This window comes from Falco cherrug, chromosome 1 (assembly GCF_023634085.1).
Source record: "Falco cherrug isolate bFalChe1 chromosome 1, bFalChe1.pri, whole genome shotgun sequence".
Classification (NCBI taxonomy): domain Eukaryota; kingdom Metazoa; phylum Chordata; class Aves; order Falconiformes; family Falconidae; genus Falco; species Falco cherrug.
In genome coordinates, this window is record NC_073697.1 from 71190158 (window position 1) to 71204691 (window position 14534).

Sequence of the window (14534 nt, forward strand, 5' to 3'; positions counted from 1 at the left end):
TGCTTGGAAGGTAATTGGATTGCAGTCTGTTAGGGTAATACTGCTCTAAAATTCTACAGTAAGAAGAGCAAACAAGGATACTATCCATCAAGCCCTTGTAAATACCCAGGGCTTCCTTGGGCTTTATATAACTATATCTGTGTAATACCAGTGCCTTTGTTTTAACTTTACTGGGGTTTGGATTTGTGCTGTTGAGAGAAATACTAACTGTAAAGAAACCTGATCCTGAGTTGAATTAAATCATCACACCTCCACACACACACCTCCAGCCTATCACATTAAATTGCAATGGGCTGGCTACAAACCACTTCTAATAGCAAATTGCTGACTCTGGAATAATGTTGTCTAACAAAAAACGATTAGCAGACTCTTCAACAAGATTAGTGAGAAGGATGAACAGTGTGTAATTCTAACAACGAACATGTATGTTATAGATGGATATTATAGTCCAATCTATGGAAATAGAAGGTATTCCCAGAATAAAACACAGCATGAATTTAATGCTTCTTTTTTGTACAAAGATGAGCATATTTGAGCTTTTCCTCTTCAGAAGCCCTTTTCCCATTTTGCCTTGTTTCATCTTCCCTAAATTTCATTTGGAGCATCATATGTAAAGCCAGGCTCTGCAGGACCTTCCTTTGTTATTGAAAAGGCTCTCTTCTTCTGGTGCATTGAACTGCATGGAGCAATGCGGGGATGTGTAGACAGGACTCTGGGCAGCATTAGGGTTGGCACCCAGGCAGATTTGGGCTAGCTCCTGCCCCAGGCTCCTCTCTGGCTGTCCTTGCCCTTCCACTGACTGAACTCGTGACCTTATAAATTTTTAAACTTCCCCAGGCCTTTGTTTTTTATCTGTAAAACTGAGGATAACAGAATTTCCCTATTGCTATAAATAAACTTGATCTAAGGATATGAGCTGGAAATCCAGACCTGTACACCAATGAAGCACTTTGCTCACGAGTAATCCTTCTGATGGGGTTATCTGTGGAATAAGCATTGCTCCCTGATACTGAGGGTGCATTAAGAGAAGATAATGATGGTGCATTTGCTTTTTCTATTTACTGCAGAGGATGATCAGGGGCTGTGCTGACCTTGGAGGGTGGCAGAGAAAGAGCCAGTTGTTTCTTTGATGTGTGTGGCAGTGAATGTTGTTTTACTCCCATCCCATTTTGTTTCTCTCCCTGTGACCTGATTCAGCATCTTCTGGTATATGTGATGAAAGCACCTTTCCCTGTTGATCTTGGAAAAATTCTGTAAATTATTCACCAGATCGTCCTGTTTCTACTACAATTCTGCTGCATTGCTTTGACTGGGAATTGAAAGTTTTCATTTGGCATCGCACTGCTATGTCACCCACTTATGCTCCTGAAAAATTCAGAAAGGGTAGGAGTGTGGAAGGAAGGGATTTTTCTCTGCAGTATAGGTTCTACAGTACTTGGTAGAGCCTGCTTACTAACATTCTGTTGCTTCTGGTATCTTTTATATATATGAAGGCATTCCTCTGCTGGCCAGGCTGTACCTGGGTTTTAATTTGTTTTGAGACACTGCAAATAATGTTGTGATACAAAAAGTAATTTTGTGGAGCTATTTTTAAAAACTTTGGGCTGAAGATATTTTTGTAGCCTTAACAAACATTTGGCTTGCTGCCACATGGTTTAGGGGTTTTTTTGCTTCCTCCTTCACCAGAGAATATTAATGACTGTTGTCCTGAAGGTCTTTTCTGATGTGATGTTCTCCCTTCCCCACTCTTTTTCACTCTACCTCTTCAAGTGTCATTAATTTGTTCTAGCCTTCAGGGGGTGGTGGGAGAACACTCACTCCCTTTACAAAGAGTAAGCGTGGGTTGATCTTTACAGACACTAGTGTTTCAAGTGCTGGCAGAGCAGAACACAGTATAGTGTGCTTGTGTGTTCACAGAAAACAGTTTTTCCCAAGATGCTGCTGCTTTTTTTTTCCTCAGTACAAGGAAGGAAAGTCAGCATCGAAACAACATTGTCAAACGTGGTGTTGATGGTCCATTTGCATTTTCCTTTGCTGTACCTGTGTGGTTAATAGTTTCTGGCTCTTTCTTTGGTGAAGCAGGCCTCTTTATGAAAATATGTAATTGCAGTTTTTTGTTAGTGCAAATTCAGTTTTGTAGTATAAACTCATCAATTTGCATGCAGTGACTGAAAGGAAACGATAGATGAAAGCCTAGTATAATCATGTTAGATAACCAGATATGAATATGAATGAGATCTTGCTTCTTTTGGAAATACAGAGCTGTGTTCAATACTCTTAATATAACAAACATTCATATGAAAGCCCATTATGTTGAGTCTAGTAGATGTTTTCTTAGGATGGTGAGTTACTTAGTGAGCTGTCTAAATGATTCTGACTTTATTTTGAGTAAGTAATAAAGTCTGGAAGTTGTGTAAACCATCTGACTTATACACAGAACTGCATGACTATAAAACAATGTCTGTAACTTAACCACTGAGTTTGTGTCTTAAGTTGTGCTTCAGCAAGCAGCTACAAATAAAACTTTTAGTGTTTCTTCTTTTATTTCATACTTCCTTCTTGTTCTCCAAAAAGTAAGGGAGAAAATCAATCTATCTTTAGCAAATAAAACAAAATACATATATGGAACAAAACTCTGGTGTTTCAAGCATTTCATACTGCTGTGGCGATATATAACGTTCCTCAAAAACACATACTCTTGGAAACAAAGCTCATTCAAATTCATATATTGTGTAATCAAAGACATGTGACTCTCATGTGACTTGTTAAATCTTGGGGAAAACAAGAGCCTTCTGGTCATTAGTTGAGCCCTTCAGGAGCAATGCGGTAGTTTTTCTTGAAGCACCTGAGAATTTCAGGCATATAGCTCTTGTAAGTGTTTTTGGTGTTTTTGCTTCTATTATCAGTTGGCCAAGGAAGCCCAATCTTTGACTCCTTAGCTACAGAAGTTTGTCTAACCAGTTTTGCTTTGCCTTTGTGTGTCCACTGTTGCTTGTAAGTATTCCTTCCTCACTTGTCTTCTTCATTCAGCCTTTGGTAATTTTTCATTGCTCCAAATTTCTTCCCTGGAGAAGTGGTTGGGACATACTTCTCACTGCGAGTATGCAGCCTCTTCACCGTCCTATCCTGTAGACCTGGACAAATGAGCATCCATAGTCAGCTCAGAAGTGCAGGTTTATGCGGTGTGCTCATCTGTTTGTCAGTAAGGCTTACTTTCTGGATGTCCTCGGAAAACAGTAAGCTCTTGGAAGTATTTGCTAGCTACTGGAATGGTAAGCAGCTAAACACTTCCTAAATGTTGCACAAAGCAAACCCCTTTGTGGCTCAAAGTCTGCATTCTGCAGTGTAACTCATAGGGTGTTTTTCTTCCTTAAATTTTGCAGTATTCCATGCTGCTTTGCTGAAGCACAATCTCTTGGACCTCAGTACAAAGACATCCCTAACTCAGTGAATGTAAAGAATGAGTTTTCAAGCGATGGATAATATTCCCTATGCAGTGTTAGTTTCTTCTTTAAAAGGTGTCTTCGCTTCATTATTTTTAATTGTCATACGTGTATGCGTTTGTAGATGTTACTTCTGAAGCTGATGATAGTGTTGTGTAGCTGCTCCTAATCCCTGGTGACATTTGAAGATGGGAATATAATCTTGTGATACATGGAATGGAAATTTATTGAAACATTAATGGTATTTTACTATCAGACTGTAATGCTAACACTAATTAAGTATATACAGGATAAATGAGAAAATAAGTGCAGCATATCCAAACTGTTTCAGATAGAATTTTTTTTGAATTTACAGTGTTTAATGTTCTATGACTATACATTTTGTTCTTAATATCCATCTGGAGTGGGAAACCACACAGAATAATCTCTAGACTGAGTTCGTGTAGCGAAGAGTGTTTAGTTATTTCAAGGAAGGTATCTGAAGAGCACTTTCAGACTTTTTATTTGTGCCAATAATCATTGCAATCTAACTTACTGTGCTGCTGCTTTGTCTTCTATAAATAAGCTGACAATACTACCGCTAAGCTTTGAGTTTCCTTCACTGCTAGTACAACTTGAACTTAATGGTTCCTGTTTCTATATTGCTTTTTCCTTTGACATAAAGCAGAGGGACATCCTCGCAATGAAGCCATCAGAAACATAATTTAATTTGTATTGGGATGACAGTTGCTAAAAACAAACAAACAAAAATTCTCCCTTCTCTCCCCAATGTCCAATTTTTATATTTTTTTTTTAAATAATATTTTCTGTACAGTTACATTGGGAAAGTTCTGCTGCTATAATGTAAGATGGTGTAGTGGATTGAAGTACTAATCATAACAAATAGGAAAAGCTGCTCAGAAATACGATTTCTCAGTAATTGCATGGGCAGTCCTCTCAACCTGAATCTTTTGGAGGGGCCTGTGTCTTCCCTGAAAACTTCAACAGAGATACATTTCTAAGGAGTCCACAACCAACCAGTGTTTCTTAAACTTTGATTGCCCTAATGAATTCTGTAGGAGATCAGTTTAAAACAGCTTAAAAATGTTCTTTACGTAGTGATCTGTGGAGTTGTGGAGCTTGCTGCCCTGAGCAGTTAGGTAAGGAGACACTGTTGACAGGCTCAGACAGACAAATCCATAGACAAGTTCAGTGCCTGAACTGTTCCCTGGAAACGGTAAGCCAGTGGAAACACTGTTTTATGTTGCCCAGCTGGCAATTTCAGGATATAAAGGCAGTTGAAAAGTACTGGATAAATTAAGCAGTCTTTTTAAGAAAAAAAATAATCCTGTCAGATTATTTAATTACCATAAATTGGTAAATGTAAAAAGGCCATGACTTGATGGCACTTTTGGGAAACCAATGACATAGCAAAATATGTGAAGTTCTAATAGAAGACATACCACCCTGTATTCCTCCTTTTGATAAATTTATTTTGTACAAATACAGCTGCTTTTAATGTCAATCCCACACACATACAAATGATGTTTTATATTCCCTGTGTTCATACTTTAAATCCATAAGTATATTGATCTTGGAGATCTTCATTAAGAATTTAATTTCCTGCTTCACTGTGCTGGGTTTTATTTTGTTGGTTTTTGATGGAAAAGTGTTCATCTCTCATTGAATGAACTGTAATACCAAATGCTCCAGTACCAAAAAAGGGCCTGCACAAGTATAAAAAAGGGCATTTTTGGCAAAACTAATTTTTTGTATATAATATATAATAAATATATAATATACATAATATAATATAATAATATAAATACAGATTCAAAGGTAATGCTTGTACAAGAGTAAACATGAATATAGAGTAGTGTACTTTCAGAATTTTTTTTCTGCAACATGACGGGGCAAGATAATGAACTTCAAAAAGAGCTTTGCAGAGGCAACATGGAGTGGACATAGTAGAACCTCTCCTGTGGGCTCTTGGTGGGACAGTACTGCAAAGCTCGCCCTTAGTGATGGGAAACAGCAAAGCAACATGAAAGTGCCAATTTGATTAACTGTATGTAGCGTTGTAGTCTTTCAGTAGGAATCTGAGATCTGACCATAGTAACCTAAAATCTCAATATTAACTCGAGTGCCTCCTTCCACTGCTTTTACCTACTGATTTTAAGCTTCTCTTTTGGAACTACTTTAATTGGCAAGGCTGGATTTGAGGGGCTTTTTAGCTGTGTCCTGCACCACCACCCCCCACCACCACCCTCTCTTCTTTTTTTTTCACCTGGATACATTTATGCATGTGTTGTCATGTATAAAAAGAGTAGGCTCCTGTGTGCAAAGTGCCTGGAGTATCCACTGAGTATCAATTCTCAAGTCCAGTTCAGAATTTTGCAAGTCATGGGATTGCTAAGCTCTGCACTTCTTATTTCTGTCCAGTGATTTGTGCTCTGTTGTTCTGACTTGTGACAAATTCATGGACATAGAGCTACTTGGAGAAAGCTCTCTAACCTTCTTGGTTCTCTGTAAAAGCCTCAATGTGTTTACCTGTTCACACATGTCCATGTAACAACAACAACAACAAAAGTCTTGTTTCTTTGTGCTTTAGTGAAAGAGCAGAAGTTAAATCCCTTTAAAATCTTTCAGTCTTGTTCAACTTCAGGTTTTTGCACTTGGAGCAAATGGGGGCGGGTGATAATTGGTAGAGCTGTACAGTTATATAACTAAAAGCTTTTTTGCTGGAAGTTAGGAGAGCAGATTGCTTGGCCATCAGTATGCGACATGTGTTTTTAATCTTCCCACAGTGTCCATGCAGAGGAGTACAGTCAAGCGGTGTGTATTAGTTTGGTAGATTAACGTGTTCAAATGAAAATGCTATCAAAAATTTCCTTTGGGGTACAAATATTTTTTAGAGAAATAAAAGTGGTGGTATACCATTGGAGGATTTAAATACTATTTGTTTTTCCTGATTAATAGCAGATATTCTTAGGAATTGTAAATGTTTATGGTTTTCAAATGAAGGTTGTAATCTAAAACTCTTGGGGTGGGGGAATGAACTAGGAAAAAGATTATACAATGTAACATAGTGGTGGTAAGAGTGCTATATGCTGGTTTATGGGGAAAAATACCCTGTTACTGTCACAGAACGCTCACCTAGCTGGTACTGGTGAATTGTGTCATCAGTTTCACATAAATATTCATGAGGGCAGTGACTGGGGTATCAGTAGTGTTTTTTCTGTACCCAGGGAGCAGTTGTTTGGTTGGTTTTGGTTTGGATGGGGATTCTTTTTATCTTTAGTTTTTGGATGGAATGACAATATTATATTGATCCTATTATTACTGTATACATTCAGAGAAAAGTGATACAAGTAAAATATATAATGTGACACTGGACTGAGATGAAAGACAATAATGTCTGAACACTGCATTGCGAGTTTGTTGAATCTGGTGTTACAGCTGTTCTATGTGGTCATTTTGTGTCCATGTGGCGATGTGACTTCAGCTTCTTCATGGTATGCCACAAACATGAGGTTTGTTTCTCTGTGATGGAACAAGAACATTGCATCAGAGAGAGCATCTGAAGTCTACTGAATTTAGTGTTAGCAGTTAATAAGAAGCTGGGCTGCTGTTGCAAGACAAGGTTGAACCCTTGGTTTATTCAGTTTTGTCATAATCACCCTTCTAGTTTGAAAATCAGGCATTTGTTTGGATCACTGAAGGGAGAACCATTCCAAACTGACCTCCGTAAGTCAGGGCTGTTAATGTTTTCTTTGTTAAGGATCATTTCCAGAAAAGGCATAGGCTTGGCCCTATACTGGGGGTGTGGAGCTCTCCTCCTCCCTTGGGTGGAGGAAACAAAGCAAGGCAAAACAATGCAGGTTTTGACACAGCACTGTTAGTTAAGCTTCCATGGGGTCCTCCACAAGCATTGCCTGCCTTCCTGCAGGAGCTTAAAATCACCCACCACGGAGTCTGCAATTTCACAAGGTAGCTGAGCCAACCTCTTAACTCTAAGGCACAGAAGGAGGCATCCCCACTTAGCCCCGGTGGCACACCACTTGCGCTCTGTCTGTCACGTTTATTGGGGCTGCTCTTTCTGGGGCAGCCACTTGTTAGAGTTACGTCATTGCAGTGAAGTGAAACAAATCATAATTATGTGAGGTTAAATAAAGCGGTAGAGGTTAAAGCATGAAAAGCCACTGTCCTCGTGTAGAAGACATGCTGTGGGAAAGGAAGCAGGCCATTTTTTCTATACAGAAACTAGAAGTCAGAAGTTTGTCAGTTTAACCAGTGGCATACACAAAACAGGCATGCTTTGCATTTTGTGGAAAGCCTTCCGGTGTTTGTCTGAGTTTAAGACTAGGAGAAATAGAGCAGCAATGTCAAATGAAAGAGTAACTATGCTTGTACATGTTCTTTTTTTCAGGACTACTTTGGTTTGTCTTACCACTGTTGCCAATGTTGTGTACTGCGCTGGGCAGTAGGAAGAATAGACAGATACCTATGAAGATAATTGTAGGTCAGATTTGTCTAATGGCTCTCCTATAATTAGTTGGTAGCCTTTTACACGCACATATATGGATGCATGTCATAGAAAAACAGCTACTGAGCAGCTGCCGGCTCTCACTGGTCGTTTAACTAGAGGATGATGTACAAAATTGTCATAATGTGTTTCTTATAAGACAGTGACTTCAGAATGTGTGTGCCTAAGATGATCTTTGCATGGTAAATCTGAATATTGCTGCTCTTCTCTTCTAGTTTGTGGAGACATCCATGGTCAGTTTTTTGACTTGATGAAACTGTTTGAAGTGGGAGGTTCTCCAGCCAACACGCGGTATCTCTTCCTGGGGGACTACGTGGACAGAGGGTACTTCAGCATTGAAGTAAGTATCTTCTGGTTTTGGCTGTGAAACTGCTTGCAGCCTATTGTGTGTATTTAGCATCATAATTTAACGAGTTCGGGAATACTGAAGCTCTTCACAGATACCAGTTGTGAGCAGAAGTAGTCCATGTTAATGTCACTATTGGTGTTTTCGCAAAGGTTGCTTGTTATCCAGCCAAATCCCACTGTATCCATGCTGGAAAGCTGATGGAGGATACACCTTGGTGCTGACTAGTGGCTGTCCAAATATAGCACGGAAGGCAGTCTGCAGTGTGCACAAGCTAAATAAACATGAGCTATTAGAAAAGACACGTAACAGAAAAACTGGATGAGCAACTCCGTTTAGTTTAACTTGTAGTTTTATTTAATCTGAGTCTCCTGGATGCAAAAATTTATGAAAATGGAAGCACTAGGTAGGGGATAAATGGGACAAAAAGCCAGCAGGTAACATGCTGTGCTGGAGAGGCTGATTGAGTTCCATGCAGGAGTAAGTGATCTCTGGCTTTTGATGCAGCACTTTAATCCACAGAGAATGTACAGGTGCCCTGCTGAAGGTGCTGAGACCTGGTGCAGACTCCAGTATCATGTTGTAGAATGTCGAGGTTAAGTGATAGCATCTTTAGCTTGTGAAAGAAACAGTGTCCTGTCCAACCTGCCTGTCTTTGACTAGAAACAAGTCAAATACCAAGCACAAATCTTTTGTTCCAGTGCTCATAAAACAAACTGGATTTTTTCTTCTATTCTGTGTTGCTGCTTGGTTTTGCAAACTGACAGATGATGTGCATGTTTATCAAATAAAACCTGACCTGCATTTATTCATGCAGATCATAGTTGATCTAGTCATGGAATGGCCAGTCAGAAGGCCTTGCAGCAGCTTTTGAGCTACAGGTTGACTCCTTTCTCTGAAAAGTTCAGACTTCAACTCCAAGTGAGGAGGGGAGAATACCCATTGTCTTTTAGAAGCAATATAGGTCCTACGATACACGGCTATGTGTCTGTGACTAGATAAGACGGCAGCACACGAGAACACATATACTGCTGTTTCGTTCTACATACCACATCTTAGCACACTGTTGCCATACTGATGTAAAATATGTGATCCCAAGGAGCTGAGTTATTTATAATGTGTTTGTAAAATGGATCAGTGCATTGTCTTGCCAGTGTTATATTTACAGTGTGAAAAGTTTCTTAAAAATAAGATTCCATACAACTACTTTTGCTTTATTAGTTCACGTTAAAACTTAATTTAAAATGTAAACAGAATCTTTTGGTACATTTTACAAATAGAAATATGCTATTCCAAGTGCAAATGCTCTAAACACTTAAGAATTGCGAGGTTCTTTTACCCACCTGCCAGACGTCAATGTAGTCAGGATTTAGTCTCATACTGAAGTCAGCACTTTGATCATGTTTATATTTTTGAGCCATGTGTGCCTACTTCCTTCCTTTTCTGATCCACAGTGAACTGTGAGCTGAATTATTGCTGTGGATTACCATGCTGGATCACTTGGGGAAGGTTGGGAATGTTGGGGGGTGGCTTCACAGGTTTAAACCTTTGTGCAGCTCAGTCTTGAACCACCATTTTTCAGTTGTGATAACCTAGTTCTGATCTCCTGTAGACTTTGAGTGACCCAAGTTGTATCTGGAAGAGGAGGGTTTTGTCTTCATTTCTATAGATGTTTTTAATATAAGAAATAGAACAAGTGGATTTGCTTCAGCTTTCAAGTGCTTATCTGACAGTTTGCCAAAATGTACTCCAGGGCTATTACCAATTAAAAACAACAGAAAGGCATATAACACAAAGTAAAATAGCTTATGGGTGGGGAATAAGCCCCTTAAAATTCCTCATTTAGCAACCTGCACTTACATATTTAGCAAATTATATTCTGAATTTAGCTTTTCTGTTCTGGAATGCTACTCTTCTACTGGAAGCAGTACTGGCTTCTGGCAGTACCAAGGAAATATCTGAGCTGTCACTTATATTGTTCCTTTTTGTATGTGATGTTCTCAGACCACTACTTTTTTGGTCAAATAACTAATTCTCCCCACCTGTCACCTTGATTAAAGAATGTCTTTGAAAGGAAAGGCGGGTTTCTGTTCTGTAAATTTATTTGGATGTAGAGCTATGCATTCAGGCATGAACTCAGAACAGTAAGTAGCGACAAGGAAAGGAAAATGGTGAAGAATGCAACTTGGCATGTTGGGGGGTGGGGGGGGTAGGGGGTGATTTTGGTGAAGAAGGGGCCCTGAGCATTTCTAGCAGGCACCAGCTCTTGTCTGTAGTTTGTGTTGGAGAAGTCATGGTAGTAAACAGTCCTAGCCTGATTTCAGTGTGTATTTCTACCATGTCAGTAACACAGTGATTTTTATTCCATCAGTCTGTTGGCTCCCCTTTCTGCTGTGTGTTGCAGAAGATTACTGCAGTTCTGGGGTCTTTCTGAAAGAATTAAGTAGGTAGTCCAAGGTACTAATGGCGAGTAATATAAGCTTTAAAAAAATCCCTTCAATTGCCATGTGATATCTAGCGTAAAAGTGACACCATTGAGCTTAGACCTAGCTGAGTTCTGGAAGTGGGCGAGATAATCCTTGTCTGTGGGCTGGAAAGCACTTGGGATTCTTCTGGATGAAAGGTACTATATAATGTAAGCTATTATCATTAAGAACAGAGGAAGAAATTGCATAAGGTAGGTGGAAGGCATTTGATAATGCAGAGAGGAAAAGGGAAAAGTATTTGCTTAAGAAATGACAGTCCTTGCCCCACAGAGCTTTTTGATCCGAGGGCTCCATCCTTCATGTATGTGCTCTGTTTTGTGCACTTGGTTTTACCAGTTAGCTCCACTGCTTGGGGCAGGGAAGGGGGGCGGTGGAGGCAGTGGTGGTATGTGTTTTGTGTCTTTAAAATTAGTTCTAAGCAAGGTGTCACAGGATGAGAGACTAATAAAGGAATTAAAACAGGTAAAACAAAGAATGTCAAAATTGTAGGCAGACTGAGGCAAGGTTTCTCAGCACAGACCAAATCTTTATTCTGTAGCTGCAGCCTCTTTTCCATTTGACCTTTCAGCAGAGCCCGAGCATTTCTTCACTTAGAATAAAAAATTTCTGCAAATTGCAGTATCTGATTCAACACACTTGTTTCCTTGGCTCCATAAGTGATAACATTTCCCTGATGTGCTTGTGCACCATTCCAGGGTGGAATGGAATGGAAACTCTGGAGTAGAAACTCCTCAGTACTCACTTTCACGTAAGTTTTGTGGTCATGGAGGAAAGAAACCCAAATGATCAAAACAGAGGGCTATTTTTAAAACCAAAGAATAGTTAGAGCATAAGTAATTCTACAGGAATGTACTGTAAGGAAGAATGACTAATCTCTACCTGAGTCTGAAAACTCTCTTTTGAAAGGCAGACATAAATGCCATGCGTTGTAGGGGATGGGGGTGGGGTATACACATATAGACTGCTTCTCATCACAGTCTTAGAAATATTGCAATCAGAGTAAATACTGACTAGAATGCATTAATAATATTATATAAGTGAATTGTTGGAATTACTTTCCTGCTCAGTCCCACATGAAAACATACAGGCTTACATGTCAGTTGAATATCATAAGGTTCATAGTGATAATTTTTAATAGAGCAGACAGTTAAGAAATAGTTAACGGAGAATTAAACCAATATTCAAAATGAATAATACTGGAGTTATGTTTTAAGGTTCAAAACATGCATGCATCTTCATTTCTCGAACACAAAGACCAAAATTCCAGACCAAGAAACTCTTCTTGGGATATTTCCAGCAAGAATAAAGTGAAGTGTTTGGAGTGAGTCTGGAATTTGATAATCGGACTTTGCATCAATTAAAAAAACATCTGGCACTTGAGATGCATCTGAACTTGGTAAACTGTTAGAAATTATTAACTGGTCTCTCCCAAGGAAAGAATTATGTATAAATAAATTCAAGTTAGTAAACTGTGGGTGAAGTTAATGCTAGTGAAGTCATGTGTTTATTACCTCTCAAATCTCCATGCACTTTCTAGGACTTTATTGGAAGAATAAACACCTTTTGGTTTCCTCCATTGCTCTAATGTGCTAAGGTTTCCCAATAAACAGCTTGATTTAAAATGTAAAAGTTTTGGCTGGCAGTAATAGTTCACCAGTGAAGTCAATTGTTTGTTTCACTTCTCTCAGTGTAAAAAAAATCTCTACACCTTAATTATCCTAAAATTTTCTTGCTGTTTTCTTTTATGTAACAATAGCAAATATGTTTCTCTGTAATAAGAGTTTGCTTCTTGTAAGATCTTATTTTTGCTGGGCAGTGCTCCTCGGAGCTGTGAATATTCAGTAAATCAGCAAATTCAGATTATTTCTATATGTATTAGATTCCCAGACTGGAACATCTGTTTGCACCAGGGCCATCCTCTCAGCTTGCCTGGTCCTGTGTCAGCTCTTCCCAAAGCGGGTCCCCAGCATGCCAAGAACCCCTTTTGGCTGCAGGGGTTAATGCAAGTGGGATAATGCCCTGGAGGTTGCTGGCACCGCTTAGCCCACACTGCTTCCATCTCTTTGTGGGACCCATTGTACCAGAAAAAAACTGAGACCAAGACATGAGGTCCAATGAGGAGAGCTAGGAGCCAGCACACAGATACCTGTTGAGAAAGTTCTAGCTATAAGAATTAGAGGAACATTTCAGAAAAAGAAAGAATCTTCCAGTCACTTTTTGGTTGAAAAAGAGGTCCTTCCTTCTTGGATATTTTAAGGTCCTTCCAAGGGCTGAAATGGGAGTGATGCAGTCTAGATATAATAAATACTAGAAAAGAGTACAAAGCAAGTAGCGGTGTTTTGCAGGTGATGTTTTAACAAAATCATCTGGGAGACTAGCTAGAAGAGAGTTAAAATAATTGAAGTCTAGAGATGCTAAAGGACCATGCAGATTTTAAAACAAGATTCCAAAGCAGCTTGGGAATATTCAACAGACATTCATAAAAAAAAAAAAAAACACAAAACATAAGTTCTTGAACAACATCTTAAAACAGCTGAGACCCAGACCATGAGGAATTAATTCACTGTTTCTCCATAAGAAGTCTATTTCCACAGCAGTAGCCTTTTTTAATTTTTAAATAGGCAACCTGTATGTGCATAAGCACTGGTCTTAGAAACACAAAAACCAGGTAAATAACAGCACATTGATAAACAAGCTGCAACAAAGACTTTAAGTTGTTCACTGAGGATCTGCTTGATGCAAGTGGCACTACCTTGTTGTCCCTGTTCTGCAGCAGAGCCTTAAGAGAAGTGATCATCTTTTATGCCCTGAAAGTTTGAAACAAAAAGAATGAAGTCCTTGTTGTAGTGAAGGCAATACAATTTTTCTTTATTTGTAGTAGTGTTCAAAGTTTTCTTTCCCTGTGATCAAGGGATGGTAGTTCAGAAACAGCAATAACTTGCATCTCTTGTGAGTATTTTGGTTACAGATCCTATGTATCTTTATTTGTCCCTGAAATAAAGCCCTAATAAATAGTCATACCAGTAGTGTGAATGCAATTACAATTTCCATTGAGGTGGTTATTCCATTTTTGTAAGCTGTACCTGTACAAGGTACTATGATGGTATAATTATTTCAATGCAGTGTTTATATTTAGGTGAGGTGTGTGTTACAAGTGAAGGAGCTATGCTAGTACACTGTTCCACAGAGCATCAGTACAGACCTTAGCAAAGCATGGCTCAAATGATGCTTCTGAGTATGAATTACCTTGCATTTATTCACACTTAATTTCATCTGCTGGGGGAGTGCCCAATGCCAACAGTCATTTGGAAGGAGAGTTCATCTTTTGTTACCCGTACGAAGCCACACAGCTAACAGAGGGAGCTGCATCTCTTTCTTCCTGGCACGATCAGTGCAAAAGCACCCAGAAGTGAGTGCACCGTGTTACAGATTTTGCTGTGGTTGCAATCCAGTGGCAACGGTAACCATTTTCCAAGGTTCCTTGTTTTGAGCACATAACTTAAGATGCATGCAAGAGGTCTGGGACTTTCAGTTTTCCATTTCAGGAGGTGTCAAACTGTTGAACTGTGCAAAGGCTGAAATTCAGCATGCAACAGTGGAGTTAAATCCTAAGTCTGTTTTGAAAATACATGCCTTTGGCTTACACTGTGCTTAATTGCACAGACCTTTTCTTTCCTGATGCTGAGGCTGCCAGAACCTCAGCAGGAAAACAGCTTGACTATGGAAGGTGGGAG

At 39.2% G+C, this 14534-nt stretch overlaps 1 protein-coding gene across 2 annotated transcripts in view; it reads left to right on the forward strand.

Moving 5' to 3' along the window:
• Positions 1 to 14534, forward strand: part of PPP3CA (protein phosphatase 3 catalytic subunit alpha) — a 196729-nt gene that overhangs the window by 129869 nt on the left and 52326 nt on the right. For both annotated transcript variants that reach the window (XM_055702597.1, XM_055702593.1), the window contains exon 3: positions 8184 to 8308. In XM_055702597.1, coding sequence (XP_055558572.1) covers positions 8184 to 8308 — 125 coding nt within the window. The remainder of the gene's footprint in view (positions 1 to 8183; positions 8309 to 14534) is intronic.